General features: G+C 38.7%; 1 protein-coding gene across 6 annotated transcripts in view; it reads left to right on the top strand.

Moving 5' to 3' along the window:
• Positions 1-21,562, top strand: part of ptprsa (protein tyrosine phosphatase receptor type Sa) — a 120,240-nt gene that overhangs the window by 51,008 nt on the left and 47,670 nt on the right. For all 6 annotated transcript variants that reach the window (XM_061296807.1, XM_061296805.1, XM_061296802.1 and 3 more), the window contains 5 exons: positions 9,979-10,089; positions 18,555-18,824; positions 19,018-19,599; positions 19,706-19,842; positions 19,934-20,078. In XM_061296807.1, the coding sequence (XP_061152791.1) occupies positions 9,979-10,089; positions 18,555-18,824; positions 19,018-19,599; positions 19,706-19,842; positions 19,934-20,078 (1,245 nt within the window). The remainder of the gene's footprint in view (positions 1-9,978; positions 10,090-18,554; positions 18,825-19,017; positions 19,600-19,705; positions 19,843-19,933; positions 20,079-21,562) is intronic.

The following is a 21,562-nucleotide window of genomic DNA, read 5'->3' as shown; positions in this document are numbered from 1 at the left end:
TAACCATTGAATAGATTTCAGTATGTTTTGTAAAGGAAGTATATTTTACTATTCATCTATTTTTCAATATTATTTCACTGATGGAATTACTTATAATGTCGGTTGGATATGAAATACTAACTGTACACATGCCTATGGACATTATAATGTTATTTGTGTTTGTTAAGGAGAACTTTAAATTGACGTCAATCGATGCTGGTTTACTTGACTTTATCATTAACACGGTGTCAGCAAATTTGACAGCTTTCTAATCTAACTTCTCTGTCATCATTCTTTTGATTCTCCTTCAATAGCATTTGTATGTCCTGTCTAATTGAAGGATGCTTTTCTTTTTCTCTGTGTACTTTGTCTGTAATTGTGTGTGAAAGAAACTAAGAGACATCACAATGAATACACATTGCAAAGTATTCACCACATTCAATCTAACACCAAAATATATGGTAACTGAAACTGATTATTAAAAGACACCAAAATTAGTATGATCAAAATAATAAAAAATAAAAAGACATGACAATTATTCAGTTGAATAACACTCTCAACCTTTAAATAACTAAAATGTTTGATATCACAACAAAACCCAAGTTGAAACTTCAGCATTGTAATTCTTAAGTGGCAGTTACCTTCAACCTTACCCTAAAACAACTATGTTGTTCTTCCTCTTTCCTCTATTTACTTTCATCTTGCTTTGTGATTTACAGAAACCTTTGGTAAGTGTTCATCTAAGTCATGCAAGCCCACCCACTTTCCTTCAAGCAGATGGCATTTTTAAACTCCTGTCCAGAATGCATGCATCCCTTACTCTACCTTCTATCTTAACCCTTTTCCTCCACTGTTCAGTTATTTCCACCACCGTCACCTTTGAACCTTACAATACCTTATAATGTCAAGCTTGTTTCAAGGCATATTGATCTAGGTCAATTTATTATATACATAGTACTCCATCTTGAGGAAAGTAACATCAGGTTAACATCCAGGAAAGCTTTGGCTGATTTACTTTAGCTGATCACATGGGTCAAAATTTAGCCAACCTAGCGTTTTGTTGCAATATAAGAATATATTTACACGTGAGAATTGCCTGCAATCACAACGACATGAACGTAGCCTTTGATGGTAAAATACCTCATGAGCAATAAGTACAACATGGGAAAATGTTTTCTCACAAAAAAATAGTGATTTTCTATTCTTTCCAAATTATTTTATAGTATCTTTACATCATGCTAAAAATGAAGTTATTAATAACACTGCTATACTTTTTATAGAAGAGCTTACACAATATAGGTATCAGAACTGCCTCTAAAGAGGTGTTATCTGTTTACTTGTTTGCTCCAGGCAAGCCTTCAAGCCTTTGAAGGTGACTCCAAATTTCACTTTGCCATAGTAAAAATAAAGTATTCAGGTCAAGATAAGTCAGCCTGTGGATATGTTATTTGGTTGTGGAATACCCCATTTGAAAAAGTCACAGAAAACAACAAGACAAACTTACCGTATTTTCCGGCCTATAAGGCGCACCGGACTATAAGGCGCACCTTCAATGAATGGCCCATTTTAAAACTTTATCCTTATATAAGGCGCACCGGACTATAAGGCGCACCATTAATGCATCATGTCGGATTTTTAATCCAAATCAAATCATTCTCCATTTTATCTTTTTTATTTCAACTTCAGACGGAACAAATTACTTTATAATCATAAAATAATGATCCATAGTCTTTTTGAGTCATGATTCATAGTCTTCAGCGGGCCACTTATGATTGATTTCATGACACAATACTTCGGGCCAGTTTGAATTTAGGAATTTGGTCCATATATAAGGCGCACCGGACTATAAGGCGCACTGTTGGTTTTTGAGAAAATTTTAGGTTTTTAGGTGCGCCTTATAGGGCGGAAAATACGGTACTAATAAATTGAGAGACCAATTTAAATGTACAAAGACAGTTTGATCCCCCTCCCCCCCTATTTATTTTTCTCCAGATCACACTACACTGCCAGGCCAGTGATATTTTTGTGTGGTACCCGCAAGGAGTTCCTCCAGAGTTATGGAGGGAGCTTGACATTTCTTACTGAATGAGCTTTAGCTGCAAACATCTTGTTTTCAGTGGCCTTATCAGGTTAAATGCCCCAAAGGTAGGGAAGGCCTGAGTTTTTGTAATGTTTTTTGAATGGAAACTCACAGCCTCATATGGTAGAATCCTATATTACATTTGGATTAAGCTAAAAAATCTGCAAGATCCATATTATTTACTGCTCTTTTACATTTCCAGTACAGCTGAGGGGACGATTTGATCTTATCCAGATACACTATGACAGTCAAACAAGTGTAAAAAATCAGACAATCCATCTATCTTGTATGCCGATGGACATTTCAGGCCAGATTGCACCTAGGATAGGGCCTTGAATTATATTTCTAATATATTTAGAGGGCTGTTTGGCAAACATCTGGAGTGATCAGCGGAGTAAATAATGCCACAGCTGATAAGTCAGTCACTTGTTGAGGTGTATTTAGGTCAATGTCAATGTAAGCTGATCAACCTTTTACGGACCAAAGCTTAGAAAGGAGGGAGGCTTATCGCCATTCAGTTGCATTGCTATAATACAGGTAGATTTGTACGCTGCCTGGCCATTTATCTATCTATCTATCTATCTATCTATCTATCTATCTATCTATCTATCTATCTATCTATCTATCTATCTATCTATCTATCTATCTATCTATCTATCTATCTATCTATCTATCTATCTATCTATCTATCTATCTATCTATCTATCTATCTATCTATCTATCTATCTATCTGTCTATCTGTCTGTCTGTCTGTCTGTCTGTCTGTCTGTCTGTCTGTCTGTCTGTCTGTCTGTCTGTCTGTCTGTCTGTCTGTCTGTCTGTCTGTCTGTCTGTCTGTCTGTCTGTCTGTCTGTCTGTCTGTCTGTCTGTCTGTCTGTCTGTCTGTCTGTCTGTCTGTCTGTCTGTCTGTCTGTCTGTCTGTCTGTCTGTCTGTCTGTCTGTCTGTCTGTCTGTCTGTCTGTCTGTCTGTCTGTCTGTCTGTCTGTCTGTCTGTCGGTCTGTCGGTCTGTCGGTCTGTCGGTCTGTCTGTCGGTCTATCGGTCTATCTCTCGCTCTCTGTCTCTGTCTCTGTCTCTGTCTCTGTCTCTGTCTCTGTCTCTGTCTCTCTCTCTCTCTCTCTCTCTCTCTCTCTCTCTCTCTCTCTCTCTCTCTCTCTCTCTCTCTCTCTCTCTCTCTCTCTGTGTCTCTGTCTCCGTCTCCGTCTCTGTCTGTCTCGCTGGCTGTCTCGTTGTCTCTGTCTCTATACTAATTTTTTAAACCAAAACAGAAAAGATGCCTTCGATAATTCCGTAGCATATCTATTTATCTGTGTTGTTCCTAAATGAAGTACCTTTAACTTATTGAACCTGTTTATTTTCACCAATCCCCATCCCCTTTTGTCACAAGTTTGAATAGGCCTATGTGCGATTGTCATCCCTTTTACAAACTTGCTTTCTTACCCATAACCTTACCCCAACCTTTTCCTAACAGTACCCTTCACCTCATCCAAACTTGAACTAGTAACACCCTTAACTTCCCAACTAAAAATTCATATTCTTTGGATTAAAATAACTCAACCGCTTCTTGCAACCTCTAATCAAATGCTAACACCATAACAATATAACCTCCTTGGGGCCCTAATGTCCATTGTCTTGTGATTAACCTTATGTGGCTTCGAAACAGGACGTCAAAATCATTTTCATGATGCCACTTTTTACACAGTTTTGCCTGTTTGTTGCAATGACTTCCGTATGATTGTGTATACATACAGTACATATTGGTGTATGCAGTGAGCCCCTGTTTATCGTGAGGCGTAGAGTCACCTATCCATTATAGGAAGTTATTTTTTTTTCTTATAATGTTTTTCCCCTCCCACATGCTTTGAACAAATTAAAACTATTCAAAGACACAACCTTATGACATAATTAATTTCCTTCGTGTCTGTTCTTACTCTTGCTCACACAGTTCTCCAAATAAGAGTACTAAGTTCTTCTTGTTCTGAATTACAATGCATCTCTTCTAGTAGACCTTGGTGCTGCTTGGCATATATTTCGACGCATGGTAATACACTTGAAATAGCCCAAGTCTACATGTAGACTTTGCTGTAAACTAACAACCAATGAAAACAATCGCCACGAAATCTGCAATAGAGATCAACGGGGGAACACTATTTACAGTATGTACTGTATATATACATACAAATACATCACAAAACAGGCAGACCTTAGACTTAAACTCAATGCTTGCCTCTTATCTGCTGGTATCACATACAGTCCAAATGTAGTGAAGAATCCACCCCCTGTGCGTTCTTCTTGGCATAAACCAACTCAATAGATCAGCGGTTCCCAACCTTTTTTGCGCCACGGACCGGTTACATGTTAGACAATATTTTCATGGACTGGCCTTTATATGAATATATAAATAAATAATAAATTTACAATAAAAAACACATACAAATAAAACTCACCATTAAGTATCTGCTCCGTCGCTTTGCGGGCTCGACTGAGGAAACATGTTACGTGACAGAGACGAGCGTCTTGACCTGAATGAATTGATTTTTTTTCTGTGCGGCCCGGTACCAAAGGACCCACGGCCAGGTGGTTCGGGACCTCTGCAACAGATGACTTATAGTGCCGTAAGTTGTACAACTAAAGCAAATGGAAGGGAGTGAAATTGAAAATGGCACAATTCCTAAACAGAGATAAGTTGAAAGAGCAAAAGATGGGAAAATAGTTCGAGTCAAACATTTTTTAAAAAACACTTGCTATGGGCAAAATAACAGTTTAATGTAGTGCATGCCAGAGTGAGAGGGTTTGAGTTAATCTCTGTCCCCAACAATTCATGGCTCTGCCTTCAAGGGATGCATTTTACATCCAAGCAACAACTCACAGCTACATTTTAAAAAGCCCACCAGTGAGTGAATAGATAAGCTGAGTATTTTATTGTCCCTAATGGGATATTTGGCCTGTAGTCAAGCTTGTAACACAATAGACTTACAATAAACATTGAATAGGCAAGGACACCGCGTAAGAGAAACGAAACAATGGAAAAAAGCAAGAGACAAAATGACCGAGCAGGAGTGTTGAAGCTGTAGATGAAGTGTCTATCTATAACACTTTAGGGGTTTTACGATTTGTGGAATTAAAAAAAAAACTAACGACTTCAAGGTGTTTGATTTAGCATGTGGTTCCCAGAAGGTACAGTTTGAACTAGATCATTGCAGACTGCATTATCACCTCAGCAGGTTTGTAATATAGATACCCAGGATATTATGGTGTTAGTGGTGTCTAACAGGTTTACTGACCTCCCACTCAAGGTCATTTGGCTGGGAAACGGCTTATGACACGGGAGCAGACTATGCTGGCGTTAGGTCATGCCCTAGCAATGTCTTATCACCCTTGCTTGCAGCCAGTACTAAATAAATGCCAAGCCCTGCCGATGATGCATTGAGTTTTTGCTCTTAATATGGACCATACAGTCAAGAGAGAAATAAAAAAGTGGAGGACCTCTGCTATAAAATCCCCTTGTGATACCAGCAGTGAGAGAGATTATTTTTTTATTTGTATAAAAATATGCTCTTCCTAAAGCCTTATAAGGGTTATAATCCAGTTCCAGTGATCCACTCCCAAAGCCAACTATAACTCTACAACTAACCTATAACTAAATCTATGTTGTGTCTTCATTTTTGTGTCTCCTCCAGAGGGTACCCCGATTCGAGGTAAGATGTTTAACCATCATAGTGAAACAATATAAATATAACCTTAAATATCTTAATCCTACGTATAACAAGACCTCTCACAACACCATCCTTAAGACTAAATAGGGTGATACTTCTGTTGGTGCCCCATTAAAAAAAAGGATAATATTACTGTGTGATCTATGTTTTACGATGTCTGTGTTAAACATGCCCATTTCACCTGTGTTCTTCCATCTCCGTCTGTGTCTTCCGTGCATTTTATATATGTATATGTATTGTCAGGAAAAAAAAATATGGAGTAATTTAACTCTTTTTTTGGGTGGTTGTTGGACTGGTTATGTTAAAATGGGGAAATGGGCTTGGAGGTCGTCTTAGTCCGAGCTAATGAATACTGTAAGGCTGTAAGCTAGCAAGCTTTGTGACCTCTTTTTTCCCCATCTACTCCGCTTTGATATCCTTCTCATCCTTCTGGTCTCCGCTAGAGCCGAGAGACACTCATGTAATGTTAATAAGCAAGTTGCATTACAGAAATTTGCATTTATTCCCTCCTGTCTGTGACAGAGCTTCTTACAAAGATGAACCTAGCGATGCTCCTGGGGGGCTATGGCTGCTGTTTAAAAACTAAGCTGTATTTACAAGATTTTTTTTTCTTACGTGACAGCATAGGAATTAAAGTACAGAATAGAATGACAGTGTAAATTTGCGTTTGTGAGAATAATTTTACATGAATTTATTTTCCAGCAGATTTCTACTGTGATTCAATGTGTTTCTTGCAGTTTTTTTTTTTTGTTTCGTTACCCAGGTAAGTATGTCATGTGCCTTTTATGAAGGTACATTGATGGGTCATAGCATTCTGACCATTTTAATGAGAACCGCATTCTGTGTGAAAAATGTTGCCTTTCACATTTATGATAGCACTCAATTTTCACATCATCAAAGATATTTTAATCTTGAGGTTGTCGTTAGTTTGCAGTAAACAAGTGCATTGCACCATAAAGAGGGCACTTTGTATTGTTTTGGGTACCTCGCCAGATAGGCACAAACAATGGCATCACAGATTGGCCTCACACTGGTTTGGCCACAATGCAGCGACCTTGGGCTGGTGGCAGAGCGTATCTGAGTGACAACAGTAATATCCACTGTAGAGTGACCTGCAGGTCCTGCTGCCATTAGGTTACATGAGTATCTTCAACCAAATTTCAAACAGAAATCGGAGTCTTTCTGACATTTGTGCAGCTGCATTGCTGGACAGTTCAAGTATTCAGTGAACGTCACTCTTATCTTTGAGGAATATGAACTAAACAGTGCAGCGGAAATAGACTCCAAGCCCATGTCATGAGATTGAGCAGTACAATCTTATCTCTTACTCTTCTTTCCAAAATATGTTTGCAATATCCAGATGGAAACACAGGTGTATCTTCACTGATATGTAATATTTTACCTTCATATATCCATCTTTGTGACAAAACTGCTGTGTTTGAAAGGTATCAGTGCTTGTCCCCTTGAATCCGGCTGGTTTTCAATCAAATTTGTGTTGTGATGCAGTGAGTAATGTTTGCGTGAGAAGCTTGAGAGGAAACAGCGAGAATAAAATGCCTCTGGCAAGCCTGACTGGCCTCAGAGCAAGAATTAGGGAGTGAGACTGGGCCAGTTATTTTGTTGATTGCCTACAGAAATCAATCAAGGCTTGCTGGAGCAAACTAATTGAATTACACAAGTAGGTCTGGGAAAGGGGGGTACAATTGGCAAAGCTGCTGAAAAATAATGACAGTGTGGGCAGACCACAACTTGGGGCACTTTACACAATTAATCACTCATGCCTCAACACATCCTAGTCCTATTTTTCTTCTCTTTATTTTTCATCTACTCTATTTTTGTCCTAATTTTTCATTGTTTTTGTCTAATTTAGTAATTTACTCACTTCACATACATGTATACATATACGTGAATTATTATTATTATTATTATTATTATTATTATTATTATTATTATTATTATTATTATTATTATTATTATTATTATTATTATTATGCAGGAATTAAATTGCTTTGAATGTATCTTAAATTCGGCCATACAATTACAGTTTGCAATCTAGTTTAACTTCTACCACTAAACATGCAAACTAATTTACATCAAGTAGCATTTCAAATGACTTTTGTACAGTTTGCAATTGTGCACTGAATGAAGATAAGCATAAGCAAGATAAGATGGCATGGTGGTGCATTAGCTACAGTATGCACAAAGTGAGATATGACGACATTGCGACAGCGGCAAATAAATATGATGGATTTTATGGTTGTTTGCCAAGTACCCACAAATAAGAAACTCTAATCTAATCTACAGTTCTTGTTTTTTTTCTTAATGGAGCAATCATATATTAAATATAGCTGTGCTTGCCGCAGCGATACAGAAAGGTAGGACTGTTCAGATTGGATATCCGGGATCCCTTGACAATGGAAACAAATATCTTATATTTATATGGTGCTTTTACAACTGCTGCACCGTTAACAAAACCCAGGACACAAAAAAGTATTTGGACAATCACAACCCTAATCCTAATTTACCTATTCCTGCCACTTGTTGGAAAACAAGAAAAATATGAAACTGAAATCTGTGAGCACAAAGCCTGGCAACACTGTCACCAAAAATGCAACCTGGCATTTTATTCACCTCTTTCTACTCAAGTGGTCCTCAGTGGACTGACCTTTGATAATGCATACCTGTTGTGCTGAGTGCTTGAGCCTGAATAGAGAATGCTCTAGAACCCAGTGTTAAAGGAGTCATAGAGAGCCACACTGAAAACAAAGGAAAAGCCATGTCAGTCACTTTGGAGTATTTTGGGTTCGAGACTGTAGACATCAGAAATGTTATTGTGTTTTGTTATAGGCAGCTGCCATATGTCCGATTGTCTTGGATAAGTCAAAACTGTTGGACATACGCTGTACCTAGAGTTGTGCCCATGTAATAATATGCAATAAAGTCTGTGGCTCTACATAAGGATTGCTCGGCCTTGCTGAAGGTCAACACTTAGTGCCATTATGGATTTGATGGAAAGGCGAACCTCACAGACAGTATATCACAATGTATGTGGTGGTGGCCGCTACGTTGACGCTTCTTGGATCGACACTAATGAGCTACATTGCAGCATTTGTCAGGGAAGCCTGGGCTGCAATCTGTTTGCTGAACCAGCCAGCAGTACTAATGATATCATCAAGACATACCGTCAACTGTGCTCTAATGCAGAACGATGTGACACCCGTTGTTTCACCTCCGCCTCCATACCCTTCCTCTTTTAGTTCATTTACACGTCAAAAGTATAGAATCTTTAATCAGATAAGACAGGGGTGTCAAACTCAATTTTTTTCGCGGGCCGCATTGTAGTCATAGCCATTATGACTGTCAACCCAAATAAATGTATGAGCACCTCATATTATATACAGTAAAAGCTACAAAACAAACTGACAAATACCTCATTTTCAAATCATATGAGTAAAAACTGGTCAAATATTTAAAAAGAAGATATTAAACGTGAAGACAATTTGCAATTCTAGTAATGACACAAATTTGATGCACAATTTGTCTTCGCGGGCCACGTAAAATTATGCGGGCCGTATCTGGCCCCCCGGGCCTTGAGTTTGACACCGGTGAGATAAGAGATGACTGGCTCGTTATCAAACACTACCTAAAATGAGGGAATTCCTGTGAATTACAAATTAGTGCAATCACCCATGGGTTACATATTGAAGACAATCAACCCTGCTGTTGTTTGAATTGCAACTCCCTTTGTCTCCCTTTGCCAGTGTTTTGCAAAATGTTGTGTTTAATCCCGTTTAGTTTACACTACCATCCCTGTCCCTTTGCCCAATAGCTTTCTTTACATTTGCATTATTACGTTGTCCTTTTACTTTGTCACATCCAACGGCTACCAACAAATTTGCTGTGACTGATTCAGCCCGCTGTTTTATTTATTAAATTTGTTCCCTTTTTATCTGTGTATAGCGGATGCTGGAGGGGAACGCGGTTTGTCATGGTGAACCGCATTAGCACTGCGCAGAGAAGCACATTTCGATGTAATAAGTCGGAGTATTTCAAGACGCCCAGTGTTTAGAGACATTTCTGACATCATGCACTGTCACCCATCCTTAAAAAAAATCAACTAATCAGATCCTCCTTCCTTTTTTTCTTTTTCTGTCTGTCTCTTCCTTTCATTCTGGTGTTTTTTGCTGGACACTGTTATTTCCAGGTGCCTTGCAGATCGAGAGGAGCGAGGAGACAGACCAAGGAAAGTACGAGTGTGTGGCGTCTAATTTGGAAGGCGTCCGCTACTCGTCCCCAGCTAACCTATATGTGCGAGGTAGGGAGAACACGTGTTAGACCAAAAAAAGTAAAATATCTGCACAATCCTCTTTTAGTGTCATTTCTGTTGATCTTAACTTTTATCCAAGTACCGTATTTTCCGCCCTATAAGGCGCACCTAAAAACCTAAATTTTTCTCAAAAACCAACAGTGCGCCTTATAGCCCGGTGCGCCTTATATATGGACCAAATTCCTAAATTTAAACTGGCCCAAAGCATTGTGTCATGAAATCAATCATAAGTGGCCCGCTGAAGACTATGAATCATGACTCAAAAAGACTATGGATCATTATTTTATGATTATAAAGTAATTTGTTTCCGTCTGAAGTTCAAATAAAAAAGATAAAATGGAGAATGATTTGATTTGGATTAAAAATCTGACATGATGCATTAATGGTGCGCCTTATAGTCCGGTGCGCCTTATATAAGGATAAAGTTTTAAAATGGGCCATTCATTGAAGGTGCGCCTTATAGGCAGGTGCGCCTTATAGGCCGGAAAATACGGTAGTATAAATATTTTAGCACTGATTTGCCTACTCGATGTGTAATTGAATGTGAACTATACAAGCCGATTGCGAAATATTCATTTGACCAACTGATGTACTCCTGTATTATATGATGTAACGCTTCATTTTGTGTCTTCCAACGCCATGCCCAACTCGCTTGGAAGGATTTGCGTAGCACAAGAAGCCGTATGTCCTTGCTTTTGTCGGTTGCAAGACACATTTTAACTGTAATTTTGCACCGTATCCAACATGTGGAAGTTGCTTAGGTTTTTTGTTATTTTCAGGTAATGGAGCAAAACGGTAAGTCTGGATTTTGATTGAAAAGAGATTAGTCGTAACCAATCAAAATCTGAAAAGTAAATGATGGTTTTAACACAGTGAGCAAAACTGCTGTCGTTTTCCGGGACATAACTGTACTATAAAATTCTTAGGTTCTGCTATGTATATAATCTTAATATGGTCATACATCCAGTAGTCCTTTTGGTCAGTAAAGGTACGGAAAAGAAGGACACAGGCAGTATAGACAACCCCCCCTACCACTAATGTAAAAAGACAATGACTCCCTGTTTAGTGAGGTTTAATAAATTGAAGCAGATGCACTAACACCATGTATAATTTATATGGCACATATTAAATAAAGATGCCTCGGTGTCTACTCAGTTTGTTCCTTCTGCTGTGTACCAAATAACTTTGTTCCCAATAAATAATTCACTAGTCTGACATTAGAAATTGGGTCAGGGATGTTATTTGTACTTACTGTTGCTATTATATCACAATAGGCAAAAAATTGGTTTAGTGAGGTATTCATTCATACACCGTAATTGCTCATGGTATTGATGACAAATTACAGTCAAGAGCAATACTTGAAGTCTTGCATAACAATAATGGGAACACTTGGTACACAGCCTTGGGATTTATTAGTAGATTCCTTGATTGAGAGACAGCCAAAAAACATGAATTTAATATTTCATGCAGTTTTCATAAACACTGGCTCCATCGGCATGCCTTTAGGTAAATACAGTGGTCATAATTATTCAGGTGCCCTCACTCGACTATACTGTGTATAATACACTTGAATGGCGTCAACCTTTTGTCTGTTTTCAGTTCACTTTTGTCAATCAATTCTGATACGTGATGTTGACAATGTTTTTGTTCACAAATTGCACCTGAGATTAGCAGCTGTAGTAGAGATCTGTTTCAAAGAATTAAAGTCTTAGAGTTATTATTGTGCCACAATTATTTTCAAGTATATGCCAAATACAAACCAGTAATGATGGTGCAAATGATTAATTCCTCATTTAACAATGTCTTGGACTGCAGCTTCTAATTTCAGCCCAAAATGTGTCTATTTCTTTTTCTATCGCTCATTAGTTTTTCCTTATTTTGTGTTTATTTAACTTCCGTCTGTAAGAAAAACAGAATTAGCCATCAGTGGAACTTCTTGTGGTCATAAGGAGCTTTTGAAACTTTTAATTATAATATGCATAATCTTTACTCCAGTGGTGCATAACCACTTTTTTTTCTTCATATTGGCAACAGTGAATGATCTTGATTGTTTGGGCTTATTTATTAAATATGACAGTTATTCAAGGGGTGGGCAGGCAAGTGTTCTTTCAAAATGGGTGTCACCAGTAGCAGGGACAGTGTGGGGAAAGAAATGAGGGAAAAGGGATTTAAGCAAAGGGAAATGTAGCTGCAGCTAAACACCTTGAGGTGGCTTTTTTTACTCTCTCTGTGTTTCCCCTATTTTTCTCTTCTCCTCATGTCATTGTGTTCTGCATCAACCCCTTTACATCCCTCAGAGCTTCGAGAAGGTTGGTGTGTTTTTTTTCTTTTTTACTTTAATGAACCCGCAATTGAGAAAAAAAAATCCAAATGTTGAAAAAAAAACAATCTAGTTAGATTTGCCTTTTACATTGCTCAATTCATTTCTAAATTAAATAAATGATAATCCAGGAAATCCAAACTGTTAAATTAATTTTAAAGAACTTTTCTTCTATATTTCAGAGGAAGAAATGATGAAATAAAACCTGACTAGTTCGGGTTTTTGTTAATTTACTTTTATGTTTGCATTGTGGGGCCTTTTCTCGTTTCGCATCCTCTGGTATTGCTTCTGCATCAAAAAGGCTTTCTTGCATGTGTTGTCATGGAAACCCAGCACGTGGAAATAACAGAACATGTTGCACGATGGAAGAATGTAACTGCGCTTGCATGCCTGTCCAAAACCTTTTTGGCTGTATTGGTCCTTTTTTATGCTTTCTGTGTGTTCTGGTCCATTTTATTATTTCCTAGTTTTTTCTTTTTTTTTTTAAAGTCTTTTTCCCAAACAATCTGTTTTGGCTTTCCCTTGGTTCTCCTATTGTTGTTTTTTGTTGTTATTATGGTGTGTGTACGTCTGTCTTCCTTTTTTTCCGTTGTATAATAATGTCATTTTCTGTTTTCAAAAAATATTAGTTTGTTTTTTATGACTGGTTTCTGTTTCCTTTTCCAAATATTGCTGCTCTGCTTCTTGACTCTTGAAATGCATATGGAAATGCAGAATGAAAGTGTGTCTACAGCTAGTGTTTCTGTCATCTTGTTCAAATGAATACTTTACTGGAAAAAAAGAAAAATTTGACTGAAGTGGGCATCTTGATGATTGCAATTATGGAGGCCATCATGTGGCTTGACAGTATACATCATCTTAAAATACAGTATGCTTGTTTTATATTTACAATTGTTATGGCTACTTTTAATTAAAATAAAAATTTAAAATGATATTTTTGTTAATTTTGATCCACAACACAAATAAAACACAACATATAGCATGAACGTGAGAGACAGTTCGTAAGAATGGGAGTTTGTGTTTCTATTACTTTTTGAAACTTGACTATCAGACAGTAAGACTGAAATATTAAAAAACACTTGAATAACAAACTGAGCCAATACCAATGATTCAGTGTGTTTTGGGTTACAACTTGCAATTTTGGGGGGAATAATCTTCAAACCTTTAGTCTATCAGGCCCGAGGTCTTTTCATTCTGTTAGTTAAGGACTGGAACAAGATGTGACCCACTCCCAAATTCTTTCTCACATATTGTTAGTTTCAACACTCACGTGACTAAAAAATCATTTTTTTAGAGATGGTCACCAGGAAATCAGATAACTGCCATCCAGAGGCCTGGCAAAATCCCACTCCAAAAATAGTGGAAAATCTAGTAGTGACGTGTAGTCACTTTTGACTATATGGTCAAAATGATGACACTGATGCAGAAAGACTGTGCTGTTCCGTGCGCATGTGCATGTATGCCCTCCTCTAATCATATCTGCTTGGTTCCCAATGTGCTTGCATGTCTAGCTATGTATCTGTGTTTGACGTTGGGAAAGAAAGCTAGATTACACCTTATGTTCTCAATGGCCAAATGAAACAAAAAACCTACCTTTTCTAGTTGACGTTTGTGGCTGATCCTCACAGACTCCTTTTAAAAGTTTTATTTGTACAAATAACGACGTATATATCCCATCCCAAAGACTTAGTAAAAGGAAAACTACATGAAGACATATTTGAATGACACCTGGCAGCTTCTCCTTTGTAATAGTAATTAAATAAAAGTTGATAATCCTCCTATAGTCAGATGCTCATGGAATGATTCCTGTCACATTTCTTTGGGTAATAATTTCCATTTTGATGAGCTGCCCATACGTCTTTAGTATCAGCACAGCCAAGGTACAGTATTAAAACAGGCTGACCCCTGCAGCTTCTATGTAAATGTTGTAGACTTCAACCAGAAAGCGTAACAAAAGGATCTCCATATGATGCCTGTGTCCTCAGGCAGCAAGAGGGTGTAATCTCAGCTTCAAGGTGACACTAAAGGCTGCACATTATTTTGGCTTCCCCCTTCATTTTAGGGCAACAAAACCTGCCCTACCAAAATGGCCAATAATGTCCACCTCACTTTTGATTTTGTTGATTTATTTTGTTTTGTTTGTTTGTTTCTTGGGGGCGCACAAATCCCTCCACAACACCACCCACTTTTAAAATTAGTGCAGTACTCTGGCGTTCTCTCTCGACTGCTTTTCACCTCGTTCACTGTAAGTCCTTTTGTCTTTCTCTCCACATTGGGGCTTGAAACAAGATAATGTCTCCAAATAGAGCTATAAGTTTCTTTTCTTGTCCTTTCAATTCCAAATGGGCCGGCTGGGCTCCTGGGCTCTGTGAATGAGAAGCCTGTCCTTACCAATGGGAGTTTTTCTTTTTAATTGTATGTTTTGCGCTTCAGTTTAGAAAGGAAAGCACAGGCCCAATCTTAAAAGACAGTATTGACTTCTCTTAGATGAAGATGAAACGTGATACACACACAATGAATCCGGAGCAGTCTGTTTATTTTATTTTTATTTTATACCCAAGTTAGTGATCAGAAAAAGTAAGGCCAGGGATCAGAATTTAGCATTCCTATAGTTTCCTTTGGGAACTGAGCTGAGGTCTACCTCACTGTTAAAAACATGGCTTTTATCATGGTGGTGGTGGGGGGGGGGTGTTTCTCCACTGCTGATCTACATATGTTCATGTAGCAATAGTTTCGAGACAGCCTCATTCACCCAGCAGCTCCCAATCCATTTGACCGACCTGAGCCCCTGGGAGAGAAGCGCACATTGTGATCTAGCCTGTCCGCAGAAAACTGACACTCTGTCCTATGCTGTTGTTACAATTGGAGACCAAATTAATGGAAACACAAAACATAGCATGGAAACAAAATAATATATTTACAAGTGCATTCCAGTAATGTCTTCTACGGAACTGTGCGGACTTAGTTCTTGTTTTTTTTCTTCATTTTAATTTGTCACTCATCGTTTGTCAGTTTGTCTGGAATAGTCCTGTATTTGGGTAGTGATGGCATGCTTGGAAGGGCTTGGTGTGACATTTTTGGATTGTATTAGTTCTCAGTGTGGATGGGGGCACTACTGTATGTCACTCTTGCCACACCCATGCATGTCTGTGTGATGAATGGACTGCCCTATCACCTTTGTTTGAAAGGCATTATTATTGATAAAGTTGAACGCAGAGAAACGGTAAATTTACGGCCACCATTCGTTAGATTTCTGTTAGGCTACTTCCACCCAACTGAATGATTTTAACAAATCAACTAAATAACAATTAAAATTAGGATTTTCAAGTGCATTTTCTTTTACTCTAAACCTTAAACAGTTTTTTTTTAATTATTCATGCGTCAAATGTCAGATAATGCCAAAAGTTAGTAAGTTGTTTGACGCAGAAAGGAGTATACAATAACAATTTACTCAGTTAGGGTCTTTGACCAGTCATTCTATAACTCACTTAACCTATTTTCATAATCATAATAATAATATTATTAAAGCACAAATCACAATCTAACAATAGAATGCAATCCCACTGACATTAATTCCCATATCCTTTTAGTAATCACCAAACCCAAAGATGAAAAGCTCACGTCAGTACAAAACAGTTTGCCATGTCTGCACCATGCATTGTCTGGGATAAGTCAAAATGCCCCAGTCGGCCATCACTAACTCCATAGTTTCTAAAAGCGATTTTAAATGGCTTCAATAGGCCATTTAATCTCCACTCCATACCCAAATCAATCCCAACAACCTGAGAGTTCCTGGGTTGCATTTGCACGATTAGGTTCTGAAGCTATCCTCGTGTAGTTAACTCTTGCTTTGAAGCCCCAGTGTGTGAGACCTTCAAATCCTCTTTAAGCCATGGTCTGTCCTTTGCTTTGGTTTGGAATCACAATCTCCTTTTTCTATCTCCCCACTTATGCCCTCCCCCTCCCTCCCTTTCTATGATAACCCTGTCCTAAACCTGTGCGTACTGTACAGTATGTTTGTATGTCCACCAGTCAATCTGCTTGTCAACTTCTATTATTGTACTGTCTTGCTGCTCAAGTTTGTTGTTTGGTTCCGCCTTGTCACTTGTCCTGTCTTTTCTGACTCTGTCTGTCACAGCTTTTTCATTTAGTTCATCATTTTCTACCCTTACATTTGTACAAATGTCCTTCACTCTCTTTGAACTTCTTTGCATCCCAACAAACATGCTGACGTCAAAAAGAATGAAGGTTGCCAAATGTAATAGAATTGCATCATCATTAACTCTAGTTGCAGGTTTCATTTTAGTTTTAAATCCCAAATTAGTTAGCTTTTCGTTCAGATCCTCTTAAAAATAAAAAAATAAATCATTCAATGATGTACCAAAATCAACTATCTGGCTAAGCAGAATGAACTGCTGAACCACCTGGCATGTGCAAGGATAATCCTCCCATGTGTTCAAATATTTTAGGAATGGTACTTACATACTCCGACCTTTTATAAAAAGCCAGTCAATGACAGTAAAAGCAATGATCTCATCTTAACATAATTTGCTCACATAGTACTAATTAAAAACAGAAAACCATGCTTGGTATGAACTCGGTTCTCCTTTGGAAACATTTAGTTGCATTCCCATTCTGTGTCCCTTTGTCAAGTGTTTATTGGGATGCCTATCATACACATCATTTCCAGAATATAGTCTTGCATACTACACCCAGAGTCATACCTCTAATGGCAGAAATCTACAAACAGCTTATATGTATCTTATATCCACCAATTATTTTATGTGCATCAGAGCTCATACTTTATTAACTTATTGTATCTCCATTATAATTCCTCTCCATTGAGGTTTCCTTTGTTTTGTTTTTCCTGTTCTCATTCTGCCCTTCATCAACATTTCCCCTTTCTCAACTGTCTCCCTCCTTCTCTGGATTTCGACTCCCCGTGGATCCTGTTTTGTTCCTTGACTCCAACACTGTGATAGAAGAATTTCTTGCCGCAACAACTCTAGTTGTTTTATACGTACTTGTAGGCACACACCTTGTTACGCGATTCTTATTTTGTGTTAACTAGGATTGTGATGTGACAATGTGCCAACATCACATCCTATCACATTAGATGTTGGAAAAAAAGTTTACATACTAATGAAGTGGGTTACTCCCCGCCCCTTACCCTTCTCCAAACCTCCCCACTCCTCTGTTGAACTCTTTGCTCCTCTGTTCCCTTCCGTTCTATCCACTCCTTTAATGCTTTATTCTCTATCTTGTATCTCTTCCTTGCTCTCCAATCGTCTTTTGTCTGGGCATGCTAGCGACCCTTCAGTTATATTCCTCTATGCATTCTATCTCAATTTTTATATCTGATTTTGTTATCATTTATCCTTAATTTACCTTGATCTATTTATGCATGCTGTCTGTGAAACTGATAGCTGCATCTATCAATGGAACCGTGTCAGATCTTAATAAGGCTTTGTCCAGTGGATCTACCCTAAACCACAAAAATCTCATTAAAGTTTCTCATCTTTAAGGTTTCTAGTTAGATGTAGGTGACGAGTGACAATCAGTATTAGAATATGTTCAGATCCCCAGACCCCAGTAACCCGACACTTCCTATGCTATGGGGGAAGCCTCTAATGGCTAACTTCCTCTGTGGCAGAGTGGACAGGAAGTACCAGGTTACCATGTTGACCTTATTGATAGTACTACTGTATCACAAGGCCTATTTCTTCATAGGCTTTGATAGGCTGTGATCAGGTTATGATGAAGTTGGTTATGAACTGCAGTCCAGCTCCAAAGATGAGAAACTCGTAATAGATTTTTGTGTCTATAATTGTGCTGTGATGGGTCAAACATTGGTCAATGGAACCTTGTTGCTATGAATCGTTGCTTTCTTGTTAATCTATATTGTTGTTGAAGCAGTTCTGTTAGTTTAGTTCCTTCTTCTTATTTGTATATTTTTACGTTTTTGAAAAGTCTTTTTAGTTTGTCTTTTGTTCCCATTACAATGTTAAACTTTTTTTGTGTTAAATACTTCTACGAGAAGGGTCCATTTTCATCGACATACATGTTGGTACTTCTCTTTCTGCTTTGACTCTCTTTGCGCTGTTTGTCATCCTCTCCTCATGCCTCCTCTCAGTCCGACGGGTGCCACCTCGCTTCTCCATTCCACCAACGAGTCAAGAAATTATGCCTGGTGGGAGTGTGAACATAACATGTGTGGCGGTGGGGTCCCCCATGCCTTACGTCAAGTGGATGTTAAATTCAGAGGATTTGACGCCAGAGGATGAGATGCCAGTGGGTAGGAATGTTCTTGAACTGAGCAGCGTTCGTGAGTCAGCCAACTATACCTGTGTGGCCATGAGCAGCCTTGGCATCATTGAAGCTGTGGCGCAGATCACTGTCAAATGTAAGCGATAACACTCAGTGAGAAGGAAATACCGGGGATTCATGAACAATGTATACAAAATGCGCCTTTTTAGATTAGATTGTTTTAATTGTCCTGTTATCTTTCGAATCAACCACTTTCTTTCCAAAGTCTTTTTTTTTTTTTAATTAATCACTGAAAGTTAATCACAACTTTTGTCTCGTTACCATAACAGCTCTTCCGAAGCCTCCAGGTACTCCTGTTGTTACTGAAACCACTGCCACTAGTGTGACTATCACCTGGGACTCCGGCAACCCTGACCCAGTAACCTACTACATCATCCAATATCGTGCTAAATCCCCAGACAGCAAATATGAGACTGTAGATGACATCACCACTACACGTTATAGCATTGGTGGCCTCTACCCCAACACAGAGTATGAAATCCGAGTTTCGGCCGTCAATACAATTGGCCAAGGTCCTCCCAGTGAACCCGTGGAAACCAGAACTGGTGAACAAGCCCCTGCCAGTCCACCTCGTAACATTCAGGCCCAGATTATATCCCAAAACACCATGATGGTACGCTGGGATGACCCGGAGGAACCAAATGGGCAGATTAAGGGCTATCGAGTTTATTACACCATGGATGACTCCCAGCCTATGAGCCTCTGGCAGATTCATAATGTCCAGGACAGCATTATCACCACAATTCAGAGCCTGGTTCCTCAAGAGACTTACACCATCAAAGTCCTAGCATTTACGTCAGTCGGTGATGGCCCCTTCTCAGAGCCGATCCATGTCAAAGTGCTGCAAGGAGGTAAGAAAATAAATTTTTCTATGGTTAAAACACTGCATATTATATTTAATTATATGTATACGTACATACTACAAACAGTCAATTGACAGTCGCCCAATTGTTTCAGTTCCTGGCCAGCCGTCCAAATTTCAAGTTGGGGATGTATCCGATACTAGCATTGAACTGACCTGGGAACCAGCCTTTGACAAAGAAGGAATTATAAGTTATGAACTTCGCTACACGGAGGGGAATTTCGGCTCTCAGGTAAGCATTTCAGTGAAGCACACAGCAGAGATCAAGGTATACTTATCCCATCACTGATGATGATGACGATTATCTTTCTCATTGATCATAGATCAAGAAAACATTTGGACCTGCGTCTTCGTATATTGTGGAAGGTCTCCGCCCAAACACGGAGTATCACTTCTCTCTGGCAGCGATCTCCAACAAGGGCATTGGAGCGTTCACCAATGACATGTCACAGAAGACCTTGCAAGCCAGTATGTAGTTTTTTGCCAATATTTCTACTCTATTGTGCCTGCTTAACCAAACATATTTTTTTGCAAGAAAACACCATTGACTAGGCATTGCAAATTATGTGTTCTCTGGTGCTGAATATTGCATTGTTTGAACAATGTTTTCTTCTTAGACATAACAGGATTCAAAGCCGAGCTGTGTGGATTCATATTTTTGAATTTGACTCGTTTCGCCATTTCTTTTTTTTATCTTGTGCATTTAGATGTACGGTGCATTAGAAATCGCTTCATTTGGTTGAATTTAGACGGACGGAATCTGAATTACCTTATCGGATAATATGGCTGTGGTTCCAGGTGCATAGGAGTCTCCTCTGCACCTAATCAATCTGCACTTACGTGTCCCAGTTGTGTTACTAGTTTCTGCTTTACTTTCTTGTTGCTTTTCTTTTGGAATGAGCAAGTGCACTTTGATACACATGAAAACACAAAACGTCAACTCTGCTCTAAATCCACCAAGGTTCTCTTATGAACTGGGTCACAATTGGGAAAAATATATGGGAGTTTGATCACCAAAGAAAAACTGTCCACCAAATATAGTATGCCTCCTGAATTCCTGCCTACTTCTGCGAAGATGGTTTCACTTGTACGTATTACAACAACCTGATCAGTTGTTGTCCTTAATTGCTCTTATTGCCCTTTTAAAGTTGGCATTTATTTCTAATTCTTTAATTAATGTTACTTTACCTTCCCCTCGTTATGCTTCAACATGATGATATAAATACCTCCCTTACCTACTCTTTTAAAGACCAAATATCCTGACATGTCTATTATGTGATATTAAAATGTATGGGGTGTTGATACTCAAACAGTTGCAAAAGTTAAATAGATACATATATAAATGTCATACTAAAAATGATGCTCTAATTCCCTTCTACCACCATTTGTGATACTAAAATGACCAGTGCATAGGAGAACCATGGTGAAGGAGTAGACATCCTTTAACACATTTTCTGTTTCTACCAGTGCAACTTGTTGGCTGCCCCACACTCCAAAATCTGGGCACAGGAACTTTGAAGCAACCACCTCACTGTTCATTTTTTTTGTTTGTTTGTTTTTATTTCTGAGCAGCAGAGCTACACAGACAGTGCAGCTTCACCGAGGAGAGCGCCAGTTGCATGCGGCAGTCACTCTTACCCCCCGGGGGTGCTATTATGAATCTAAATCATTGCATTGTTGATTGTTCTAGGCATGAAAATATATTTTATATTCTTCCAGCTTCATTCCTCACTTGGTGTCTCTTGGGTGTCGTTGTCCATCTTCACCTGTCACTCCGTCTGCTATTTCCTTCGCTGTGTTTTCTTCCCTTGAAAGATAAACCACAACCACATTGGGCTGGATACACACTCCATCCTACATCAGCCTCTTCTGACCCCCACCCCCCGCCTCCCCCATCCCCTTCTGTCTTTGCCACTTGTTCCTCTGCGAAAAGGAACATACTAAGCTCTCCT

Source organism: Syngnathus typhle, linkage group LG14 (genome assembly GCF_033458585.1).
Source record: "Syngnathus typhle isolate RoL2023-S1 ecotype Sweden linkage group LG14, RoL_Styp_1.0, whole genome shotgun sequence".
NCBI lineage: Eukaryota > Metazoa > Chordata > Actinopteri > Syngnathiformes > Syngnathidae > Syngnathus > Syngnathus typhle.
This window is presented reverse-complemented; position numbering and strand designations above follow the sequence as displayed.